Below are 12,852 nucleotides of genomic sequence, written 5' to 3'. Positions count from 1 at the left end.
AGACCGCGCCGCCGTACTGTGATAGCCGGGGGGGGGGGGGGGCGCGAGAGAAATCACTCAGCAAGTGAGTCCTCAAGGAATCTGTTGTGAAGAACCTAGAGGAGAACCAGGTGAACAGCCAGCATGGATTTATCAATAGCAAGGCGTACCTGGCCAACCTGATTTCCTTCTATGATAATGTGACAGACTCTGAAGATGAGGAGAAATCACTGAATATAATATACCTTGACTTCAGAAAGGCTTTTGACACTGAATCCCATTAAAATTCTCATTAACAAGTTAAGGAAATACAGTCTAGACAAAAGGACTGTGTGGTGGATATAAAAATGGCTATATCACCATGCTCAATAACGCCATCATTGGCTCAATGTGGCATTGCAAGACACTAAAGAGTAGGGCTAGGATCTAGAATGACCTGGAGAGACTGGAAAAATGGTCCACAATCAATCATAAGATTCAGCAAGAGTAAGTGCAAAGTCCTGCACTTGATATGGAATAACTACATACACAGATACACTGAGGAATGACTGGCTAGGCTGCAGTATGCAGAGAAGGACCTGTGGGTTATAGTGGATCATAAACTGAATGAGCCAACAGTATGCTCTGGTTGCAAAAAAAAAAAAAAAAAAAAAAAGCCAACAGGATATTAGGTTGTATTAACTTTTTTGTTGCTTGCAAATCAAGAGAAGTGATTCTCCTGCTCTATTCAGCATTGATGAGACCTCATCTGTCCAGTTTTGGGTCCCCTCACTTCCAGAAGGATGTGGAGAGTTTGGAAAGGGTCCAGTGCAGAGCAACAAAACTGATCAGGAGCCTGGGTGACAATGTGAGGGAAGTCTGAAAGAGCTAGGGTTATTTAATCTGGGAAAGACTGCAGGGGGGATTTTATTAGAGGTGCATTGATACGTTGGTCCATATCATATCAGCACCAATAAAAGGAAAATTGACATTATCGGTAACTGGCTTTTTTTGGCTGATGTAGCTGATAACATTGCTGATAAATGTTGTGCGTGTGGGCGCAGCCACAGTATGTATGCAGCCAGCATGGCAGCCTGGAGAGCAGCGTCCAGCTGGTAAGTCTGCTGGGGGATCAGATACAGGCCCCCCATGGTGAGGAAGGGAGTGGGAGTGGGGCTGGGGCAGGGCCTGCCCAGCTGGGGCAGGACATGACATGAGAGAGCCATAAGCAGCTCATCCAGAGCATGCGGGGAGGAAAGGGGGCAGCTCCCACTGCTGCATGCACCCCTGAGGCAAGCATGGGGGCATGTGCCCCCCAGATCTGTGCACAGGACAAAGGCAAGCTGCCACTGCAGGCTGGGGCCAGGGGCAGTGCCAGGCACTTCTCAGCAGGGGAGTTGGACTGGAGCTATGCTTGGGGCAGGCGGCAGTGCTGGAAGGGGGAACTATGGCAAATTCTGGGGTGGCTGTAGCCTACCCTGTAGCCCTCCTCCCAGCACCGCCACTGTCTGCCCTGAGTGCAGCCCTGGCCCAACCCACACACCAGGAAGAACCCAGCGCTCACAGCTCCATCCCTCACCCTGCCTGGGCACTGTCTGCTCCTGCCCCAGCCCCACTCTCCCTCACCATGGGAGCCTCAATCTGCCCCCATGTCTCTTCCCCGCAACAGATTTACCAGCCGGATGTTGCTCTCCAAGCTGTTGGGATGCATATCTGCAATCAGATCAGTATTGGTTAATATGCCTTGTTAATAAATCAGCTGCTGGTATTAGCCCAAAGAATCATCGGTGCACCCCTAGATTTCATAACCGTCTTCAAATACCTTAATGATGGTTACAAAGAGGGTGGATACGGGCTTCTTCACTGTGGCTGTAAGGGACAGGACTAGGGGCAATGGCCTCAAGCAGGGGAAATTTAGGTTGGAGATTAGGAGGAACTTTCTGACTATGGAAGGTGGTCAATCATTGGGACAGTCTACCAAGAAAAGTTGTGCCATCTTTGTCTTAATACATTATTAAGAGCAGGTTGGACAGACACATGGTTGGGATGGTTCAATCAGAGACAATCTTGCCCTGAGCAGGGGACTGGACTAAATGATTTTGTGAGATCTTTTCCACCCCTCCTTTCCAGTGATCCTATCAGTTTATAGAACTACACTGTCCAGGTTAAGCAATGAGAACATCCAGTTTTGGTGGAAAGTCCTCAAGCTTAATATTTACCAAATATAAAAGGTTAAAATCTGGGAAAGCAAAAGATGAATTTTCCAGCCTTTAGGTGGTGTCTTAAGAAGCTGTTAAAGGTACGTCTAAATTCCTCAAGAGTTTAACATTAGAAAAAAAAATCTAAAGCTATAGTTAAGAGAATTTTCAGTTTACCTCTACTTAAGTGCTTATATATCAAACTATAATTATAAGAAAAATTAGGTTTTCAGTATTTTATACTGTGCAAAACCAAGACTTTAAATAGTTTGTTAAATTAGCCAGGTAAGAACTGGTATGGACCACTGGGGTTTTTCCCTTCCTCTGTAGCAGAGGGCATGGCCCTCTTACTGGGATCTCTTCAGTAAACATACACAATGTTTACAGAACCAGGACATTGGCCACCATAGTCCCCCTACTTTACCTGTGGTAGGTTAGGATGTTGTCTTGTGTTGTGTCAGGAGTTGTTACTGGGCACTCATTTAGTACTTGACTTAGTAAGTTCTAAATGACTGCGCAGTAACCGACATTACTGTGTATTCCTGGTGGCACACAGGTCATTAACAAGCTACTGCACAGTAGCTTGTTGCCACCGAGCAGTAGCTTCAGCATCATGGTTCGTACTTACTGATGCTATATCACTATAAAGACAAGCTACACTGACATAGTGTCTCGTGTAAAGGTGTCCACTGTGTAACTTTCCTAAGAGGTTAGAGCAGGTGTGGGAAATTATTTGGGCTGGAATGCCACTTTACAAGTTTCAGGGAGCTGTTGAGAGGCAGGATGCCAACTGATCCTATTCAGTCCACCACCAGGAGACTGAGGGAGATCTGCACTCCATGTCACTTGCTCTGCTGCAGCCAGGCCAGGCTGCACAGAATGCATGCTCCTTCACCCCTCCACATCCATCCCTCCAGCTTCCTATTGGTATTGCAGCCCTGGCACCACAGCCACCAACAGCCAGGCCCACAAAGGACAGGGCAATACACAGCATGCTGAGCAGCTGCCCTGCTGTCCCGCCACGATGAGCCGCTGCTGCACCACACCAAGAAAGTCAGAGGCAGCTGCCCCAGGGCAAGCCGCACCCCACCCCCGCAGCCAGCACAGACTCTTCTCCTAACAGCACCATGGCAGGAGTGGGTCATTGTAGCGGGTGGGAGAGCTACTTGGTGCACTGCACTGCACTGCACCCCACCCCACCCCACCCCACATGGACCCGGTTGCCAGCAGCCACGGTGCCAAGACTGCGCAGCCACAGCACCAACAGGAAGCTGGGTGGGAGATGGACGCAGGGAGCAGGGAAGCCTGTGTGCTACACAGTCCAACCCAGCCCCAGCTGCAGCAAAGCAGAGCAGCGCAGGGCACAGCACTCCCTCCTCAGGCTCCTGAAAGTGGCTGATGGTCCAGAAAGGATCAACTGGCAGTCTGGATATGGCCCATTGGCTGTATTTTGTTCACCCCTGGGTTAGATAATGAATTTGCATAGAATAGTTTGAATAAGGATGATTCTGCTTCAGGCAGGGAGTTGGACCAGATAACCAATGGAGGTCCTTTCCAGCCCTACTTCTCTATGATTCTATGATTCAGAGTTTTGCATAGCTAAAATGCATATATTCAGCTATCATAGCAATTCTGAATTTGCCAAGTGACTAATTCTTTTAGCTTTTGTTAAACAATGAAATTCTCTTCTCTGTAGAGAGGCTAAAGCAAGAAGTAACACACACCATTTCTGAATCAATACCTCGCCAGACAGGCCAATAGCTTCTTCTGTTGTCCCACATTGGCCAGCTGAGCCATTTTGCAGTCGCTCCAAGAGTTCCAACAAAGCAAAGTTTTTTTTCAAGCCCCAGACACCGGAATCTCCTATTTTTGAAAGACAGTTAGATTTAAAACAGAAACAAAAAAACCTGCCAATAAGTTCCCCATAAACAAAACACCAAAACCACCACAAACTATTTGGGACTCTTAACAGTCAGATTAGAAAGCAATGTCTGTTCCTGGTGCATTTAGTATAGTACTATGCAAGCGGATGGTCAGGTAGAGGTATACCTCAGACTAATTGTATCAGAGATGCATAGGTTTTTTGTGAGCAACAACTTACTTCATCAAGTGCTATGACAAGGTTTATGCAAATTTTCACACCATAGGATCTTGCCAGATCATTTTTAAGAACTTCCAATATTATAGCAAAACCAGCTATTAAATACCTACAATACTGCAGCAAAAATGTAAACTCAGAAAACTCAAAATCTGTATTTTACTTCCACATATCTGTATAACAGATAAGATATAAGGTATAAGATTCTTTTCTGATCCACTATAAATAACCTTTCAGACATTTTACAGGAAAAAGTTGGTCCATCTGCAACCCTTACTACCTGTGGCATGCCCACATGAAACCTAGACATAGCAATAATGTTTCTGCTGGATTAACAGGCAAATAATAGAAATTCATGTTGAGGACCTTCATGCTTTCATACACAAGACAGAAGTTGGATAGCCGGGGTCTAAGCGGTCTCATTCTGCATGCCCCACAGAGCACCACCTCCACTGCACCACCTCCACCCTCAGCACCATGCCATGCAGGTGTCTTGACAGGCAGGCTCCCCCAGTACCATAGGCTGAACTGTGCCATACCACCCCTGGGAGTGGGAGCAGGATCTAAAGCTGGAGGAAGCAAGGAACTCGGAGACCTCCACTAGTGTCACATCTGGAGCAGTGGGGAGAGTGGCAGCCTGGTAAAAGCTTGAGGAATGCAAAATAAACCCTTTGTAGGTCACCAGTTAGATGGCCCTGATATAGATATTAGTGTCTGGAGTACATCTGAGCAGAGACAAACCGGAAATAAAATGCATCATCCACAAAACAAGGGCCTGGATACAACACTACCCAGATGGCCAAAAACACTGAGGGGGAGAGCTAGAATCAACATAAGAACTACCATTTACTGTGTCAAACCAAAGGCCCATCTTGCCATAGACCCAGTATCCTGGGTCACAGCAGCAGACAGCAGATGCCAAAAGGGAAAGTGAACTGGGTATGACCACAGTTTTTTTTTTTTCCACTGTTCCCTTTCACTTGCAGTCATATCATATCTACTACTCCTGCACCATCACCACTTGGCAGGAAAAGGTCCTATGGCCAGGTATAAGGACACAACGATACCCAGCAAAGACTGAATCTTTTTGCATTAATTATCTCTGCAGCCACTTTGTAAGGAATCCAACTTGTGGATGGGAACCCAAATACTGGTTCCTAAAAATCCTAGGAAGAAATCCATTGTCCTTAACTTCTCTCCCTAGTCATATACAGAAGCTTTCACAAGTTCAGAGGGAAGGTGCCGCAGAAACACCTCTTTCAATGTTCTTCCAATCCAGATGGGCATAACAGGTGAGAAATGTGACTGCATAAAAGTCAGAGGACCTGTATTTTTTTTGTTCTAATGATTTGATGAATCAAAAGTTTCCATTAAGCAGGTTTAATCTAACGAGTACACCACTGGTTCAAGTGTCTTAAATGCTGTTATGATTAGCATTACTGGGGGAAAGTGACATTCTGAAAACTGGTCCTCAGAATAAAAAAAAGTTACAAAATGATCAGCAATTGGTAAAAACAGATACCTGGGCTGACTGGCACCTTAATTACAATGGACAGCACCATAAAATATAACATGGATTGATGTCATTGAACCAGTATTTTCAATTCCAGTTGGGTGTGTTCACTCTGCTGCAGTTAAGTGCTAAGGCATCTTTGTCCTATACTGTATCAACAGTTGTTCAATATCATATTCTACGATGGATTTGATTTATATCTAATCAATTTAAATTATGATTTAAATCACTGGCCAGAAAGCCTCGATTTAATCATTGTTTTCTACAAAAAGTGCATTCTTGTTGTTTGATATCCTCTATTCATTTAACTTCTTGAAACTCTGCACTTTTAGAGAGAGGTAAGGGCTTGACGCCATGTACATAAACTTGCAGAGAGACAACAGGGCTGGTTGGGTGGGTAATAATCAGGTCTGTTACCTCTCATCTCCATATACGGCTGTTAACAAGGATGTTATGTCTGGAGACAAATACACAGTTCGAGAACAGAAACTAAGCATCACAGAGATGCTTAATGGGATCTTCTAGACTGAGCACCAAGTCCCATTGGGTAGAATGGTTTTATTAAATCTTTACAAATCTACAGAAGAGCCTCCGGGAGCCCCATAAGATACGGCCCCTAGTACAGTGCATGGCCTGCTGTGACCTATTTATAAAAACTTCTCCAAAAAAAGTTACATGAATATACTGTCTCAAATAGTATATCATTAGAAGATATAATCCCTATTCCATGGTGATCTCTTTGATCTTTAACATATCTTAAATTAAAACTATTTTTATATAGGTTGGGGGGGTTTTTTTAATATAAAAAGCATCTTAACAACAAAAAAAAGATTAAAAATCTAATTAAATAAAAAGGTCTGGTTTAAAATTAAAAATCTGATTGTTTTATTTAAATAATTGATTTTTATCCACACTGTCATATTCCAAACCTGCTTCTGTCTGGTCAGTTTCCATATCATACTGCAGGAAATACAACCTCCCATAGTTCCCCTTACTACAAAACTGCCATCATCTCCATGCCATTTTCAAATTGATTTTGAAATGAAACAGGCCAAAATATTGTGACGTAGACTTCTATCAGGACAGATTCCATCAGTTCAGATCCTGAAGTACTGAGTAGCTTCAAGAGTAGCAACCAAGCAGTAAAGAGACAATGGACTTTTAGTATTTAGTTGAATACACATACAGAGAAGCAGGGGAAAGATATGCAGCTTTCAAGAACTGAATATATTAGTCTAACATCAGTCCTCTGAACCACTGGTAATCTATTTCAGTGGGAGCCAACCTTTTTGGCAGGCATGCCACAAAATTAACCCTTTATCTTTGCTGAGGGCCTCTCCAACCCCTTTCCTCTGCCTGGTCTTCTGCTCTGCTTTCTGCTTCCTACCCTGTGCCTCTTTCTGCTTCCTACCTTATCTGCAGCTAAGCTCTGCGTCCCCTCCCTAGTCTGCCATGTGACACACACAGGGGTTGCCTGCGCCATCTGTGGCACACGTCAGACTGGTCACCTCTGATATACTGCATCAGGTTGGTTGCCACTTCTGGGCCAAGTCAACAGGCATGCTATTAGGACTAGGCAGTTCAGGAGATCAGTAGTGGCTGGACAAATTCAGAGCATGTAGGCAGTCTTTCCTGGAATCTTAGGTTGAGTTTATGCTGACTCAACAGAACCAGAGGTCAAGGATGATCAGATGAAGAAATGGACAACAATTACTGTCAGTCTCTTGGGCAGCAATTCAGAGGTTAAGTCCCCAGGTGATTCAATTATAATAGAAGTGAAGACTGTTCAAATTTAGCATCGTTATACAATGACCAAGGCAGGCATAGGACACAATTGCTGATTACCCACCAAATCCGAGCACCAGGGGGGTTCTGCCTGCACTTGTGCTGGGGCCAGGCAACAGAGCTGCACCTGTGCCACAGCACTTACCCTCTCTCCCTTCCCACTCCCTGTTCTCTAGCCATGGCACAGGTGGAGCTTCTAGCTGGTGTGGAGCTGTGCTGCAGCTGAGGCAGAGGACTTTTCCTGTTCCCATTAAACTAAGTAGGTTGTACTGGAACTCTCACTGCAGGTACTCTCCAAAAGGAATAGCTAGACAAGTTGCAGACACTAACAACAATAGCAGCAATAGCAACCAAACATTCCCCCCACAATATAGAAGTACAGTATCTTGTTTTTCTTGGGGCTGTATGTTCATTTCCCAGGAGCCATGAAAAGCCTGCCTGTCATCCTGTTGTAAGTGCTAAGCTAAGAGAAAAATCAAATGAAATATGAGTAATTGCATATATACACACACACACACACACACACACACACACGAGTAATTATTATTTAAATGAGCAGTGAATGTGAGAAACAGTTGGATATTACTGTTTTTATATAGGTATTATTTACATATTTATTAACTGAATGGTGGCAGCCACGGAAAATTAAAAGCAAATTCTCCAAACCCCCTATCTACAACTGCATCAGTGATTCTCAACCAGAGATTGTTTTGAGGGTGGCATGGGATTCCACACAATGTTAGCACTGTTAGGTGTGCAAACATGATTCAAATGATAAACCTGGAGATTTCAAATAGTAATCCACAGTGTTAAAAACATTCTGACTTGTTGTGGTCTTTCCAAGCTCCTTGCAATAGGAAAAACGCTCCATTATTTTTCTGCAGTCAAAAAACACGTGAAAACTAAGCTGATATTTTCCAAGGGGTGCCTTGAGTCTATGGAGAAGTTCCTTGAGTCTAAGAAGTTGAGAACAACTCAGCTACATGTTATAAAAATGTACTAAATGAGGGCCCTAAATTCATCAACTCCTGATTGATGACATCTAGACTAGGACCCTAGCTATCAGATATAGACAGCCAGTCTAACAGCTATCATTTTTTTTGTATTGGAGACTCTCTCTAGTACACTTAGCACCATCAGCAACAAGTCTAGGTTTACAAATTCCTTTTTAAAGAACTTGCCCAATTCATTATAGAACACATGTTGTAGGAGTTCCCATGGGTGTTGCTGTGGTCCTTCCATAGTCCTGTATAATCTTGTTCTCTGTCTGTACATGTTCTGACTTTAGTCATAGCAAAGTTCAACACTTATTTAGATGCCAAAAGGATATGAGCATTCTAAATTGGATTAGAATGTGATCTTCATCGCACACAATTATATGGGAATCACCTCTCTTCATAAATTGAAGCAAAAATGTAAAGCATAATATACCCACAAATTTCAAAAGTGAAAACTGTTCAGTCTGGAAACAGTTTTTGTAAATCAGGCACACACATCTGCCAGAACTAAAGGTAGATCCATGTTTTCTGGCCATGTTAATACCCAGATAAAGAGCAGAAAGATAAAACAGGTCTTTTCTGCAGCAATTAGAGCAGCCTGGGAAAGGGACATAATCATTTGTATAGCTTGTGTATTTGCATTACACTGCAAGTTTAATGCTTTCACACTTGCAATTGCTCAATTTAATTCCTACTTATATTTTTATCTCATATTGCAAATAATTCTAGTTCCAACTGATGGATATTAAAGAGAACAATTAATGATAGAGTGCATGGGGATGAGCAACACTTAAGAGGCACAATGAAAGATCAACTGCTATAGAGCTATACTGAGAGTATTCAAAGCCCTTAAATAGAAGGGTTGGGATGGTCAATCCTGAAGTACTTTTTCCTTCAGAGAATTTTAAGCTGTTTATGCTCCTACCTCTCGTCTGAATACAAATCCTGTCCCTTCTCAGTTTAGCATCTTATCAGTTCTCCAGCTGCTCACATTTTCTTAAGATAATTGGGGGCAGAGGGGTAACCTCTTTACAAAATTGAAGTAGGAACAAAAATGCACACAGACTTCTTGCATTTCTATGTTATCATACATTTAAACTTTTCAGGGAAAGAAAGTTGTGGCAACTATGTTTCCTAGTACATGCCATTATTTTATATGCTGGGATCTAGCAAAAGCAGTTGCAATGCAAAAGACCTAATTCTACTGGCAAATTTTATTGCTCTATTTGCATAATGCATTACGCATTACCTTGCATTATGTAAAGTCAACATAAGCAAGGTGTATCTACAAAAAATGGAACAAAATTTCCAATAACAAGTTTCTTGATTCTTTTTAATCTGCTCAAATTTAAGTTGAGGATAGAAACATACACTACAGAAAGCACATCTCCATAGTAGTCAATTATATACATTGCAAATAACACTATAAAATTATCTGTCAAGATGTTGGATGTCAAAAAGTATTACTTCCTTTCTCATTAATAAGTCTGCACTAAAAGTACATGCCTTTGATGCACCTGATCAGCTGCCTGTTTTATATTACAAAAAACTCAAGAGACTAAAAGGATGAGGTATGTAAATAGTCCACTTTAATCGTTGTAGACTTCATTTCAAATTCTGCTTAGGTCACAAATGAAAAATAGTTAAGTGAGCTCATCTCTGTGCCTAATTAGGATGTTTGTACACATTACAAAACCACTATACAATTTGGCTGTCACCTTAAGAGGAGACATAAGACATGAATAGCAAAGAGAATGTGGTCAGGAATGAGATAAAGTGGCAGAGCCATGGAAAGAAATTTGAACCAGCCAACAATATCTGTCACTTCCATGCAAACTAAATTCATGAACAATGTTAAAAATTCCAACCTATAAATAATTCTTAGACACATTTCACTTTTCCTCTTTAAGGACATATTAGGGAGAATACACAGATTAAGTCAGCATTTTCTCTCAAAATTCTAAAGTTGTACCCAAGTGATCAAACAGTATCGACGGCAAAATAGAAACAATATGAAGGCAAATGCATTTTATGATGTGTCAAGAGATCTGCATTTACAGATGAGACACATCCAGGTGATGGCAATATAATTTCTGCCCAATGTCACCTCTGATCTGGTGGTAATGAAAGGACACCTACAGGCAGACACTGGCACAAGCAGCCCTAACAGAATGGCCCAACTGCAGCCATGCCTCATAGGCACTAATGAAGAGAGGGGAAAGCCAGGATACCCTGAGCTGGTACAATGGCATCTTTCCCACTACCATCTCAAGATCTACATATTATGTTAAATGGAAGCTGGAAAGGAAAATAACCTTCCTTTCCCCCCAAAAAGAAGTTTTTTCCAGGGCCAACACTCTTCAAAAGGAAACCTTAACGCTTTTCCGTCCAGTGAAGTATTCTACCAGTTTTCCAAACCTGAGATGGGAGTGGGGAAGGAAAAATGGTAGGATCACCTACAATAGGTATTGAAAACCTTTTGAAGCAGCAAGCAACTTCAGTGGAGCTATTTTCAAAGGTAAGCCACTACTTCTGATGCAGCTAGTGCTACCCCTGCCTTCCCCCAGCACACTGCTTTCCCCCACCCTTGCAGTGTCAACCTGCTACAGCATTGCCACACGTCTCCTGTAGCTGAAACACTGCAGGCATCTGGGCTTGGCAAGCTGAATCTGGCCTGTAAGCTATAGTAGGCTGCCAACTCCTGACCTACACAATCTTAATTAAGAACCTCCAAATCAAACAAGTTTTAAAAGGACCCTCCCACATTTGATGAACAAATGTGTATATAAAGCTGCAGAGACCTGCTATAACATGTTCCATAAAATAACTAACAAAATCAAAACCAATTTTAAATTTGCCACAACAAAACTAGTCATGACTATAATAAAAGAAAAAGCCCAATCCCTCAAAATAAATACCTACTTCAGAAAGGATGAAGTATAATTTTCCTACAAGCCATGAATAATGTATTTTGGGAACCATTTGAGAGTCCTCCATGGACGCTGAATAAACTTAATACAATCATCCCTTAATAGGCTTGCTTTGCTGTCTTTAGCTCTACTAAGGAGCCAACACTGGTACAATAACCAGCCTTACCCCCCACCGGCTATGTAAACTCATTACTATTACTCAAAGAGGCCATCAATCAAATCCAGCTTTCTTTTTGATAAAGCTGCTCCTGAAAAGACTCTGTAACATAGGTTTTAAGCAGTACACAGCTGACATAAGACTACAAAGTGCAGAAAGTTCATTTGTCATATATAGCTATCATATTCCTCAAAATGGGTGGAGACACCAAGTGAAGTTCCTCCCTAGTTGACTTGACATTCAAACAGACAGCTCAACTGATAGGAGTCTTTCTGACTGACAGTTACACATCTGAATTTAGTCAAGGAAACAGGAGAGAAAAGCCTGAACTCAAGCAGTAGCTCTGGGGTAGGTAAAGGGAAAGCAACAGAAGCAGATCTATTTATTTCTAGTATTAAAACGAGTTATAAAGGTAGAAGACAGTGGTTTTCAACCTTTCTAGACCCAAGGCACTCCCCTCCTCCCTGCACCCCAACCAGGGCGGGGCTGGGCCTGCTCCTCCCCCCACCTCATCGGGCCAGGCCTGCACCCCGCTCTCCCTGCCACTGCATTGGGCCCAGGGCTGCTCCCCCCACCTCCCTCCCATGGCTACTTGGAGTCTGGGCCCACTCCATCCACTGCCACTTCCCCCTGTACTCCCCCCACACCCACTCTGTCCCCGCTGTCATGGCAGCGCTCTGCCACTGCCTCCTGTCCAGAATGCTCTTGGAGTACTCCGATGGATTGTTTCAGACAACCTGAGTGCAAATAGTTTGTTTGTCCATAATGTTTTAAGGCTTTTATAATATAAGATTTATGACTAATATAAATGTTATAATTCTATCGCTAATTAGCATAGTAATTGACTAGATAATTATATTATATTCACCCCATTACCACCAATCACCAGATTCAGGTGAAACTGCTGAACGTCTCCTCCAGAAACAGACTGGGAAGTGGTGCATGTGCTCTTACCACAGCCCTTCCCTTTCCAACCCTGAATGATGTCTCCCAGAAACAGAAGCACGGGGCAGGCACAAGTCTTGTTGCACATGCCTCTGTTTTGAGGGGCACCTCAGTGCGGAACTAAGAGGCTGACAAAGAAAAGTGCACCAGCCTGCCTTACGTTACATGGACAGGCATGCAGCTTCTATTGTAGCTCTTCTTGGTTTGGCTTCAACCAATCTCCTGAAAAACAAAGGTGTGTAGGACACCACCCTGGAAATAAATTCTGCT

At 42.9% G+C, this 12,852-nt stretch overlaps 1 protein-coding gene and 1 long non-coding RNA gene across 3 annotated transcripts in view; both read right to left on the bottom strand.

Annotated features, from left to right (window-relative positions):
* LOC109297768 overlaps window positions 1–12,852 on the bottom strand; it is a 240,968-nt gene that overhangs the window by 36,903 nt on the left and 191,213 nt on the right. The window lies entirely within an intron of this gene.
* The window catches only part of TRIM23 (tripartite motif containing 23), a 52,755-nt gene that overhangs the window by 27,097 nt on the left and 12,806 nt on the right, over window positions 1–12,852 (bottom strand). Inside the window, exon 3 of one of the 2 annotated variants that reach the window (XM_019517781.1) lies at window positions 3,898–4,019. In XM_019517781.1, coding sequence (XP_019373326.1) covers window positions 3,898–4,019 — 122 coding nt within the window. Of the gene's footprint in view, window positions 1–3,880; window positions 4,020–12,852 lie in introns of those variants that run through there. The other variant, XM_019517782.1, reaches the window with a different exon arrangement.

This window comes from Gavialis gangeticus, unplaced genomic scaffold (assembly GCF_001723915.1).
Source record: "Gavialis gangeticus isolate Ggan-Ray unplaced genomic scaffold, GavGan_comp1, whole genome shotgun sequence".
Taxonomy (NCBI): domain Eukaryota; kingdom Metazoa; phylum Chordata; order Crocodylia; family Gavialidae; genus Gavialis; species Gavialis gangeticus.
Note: the sequence above shows the minus strand (reverse complement) of the source record. Positions and strands in the feature narration are given on the sequence as shown.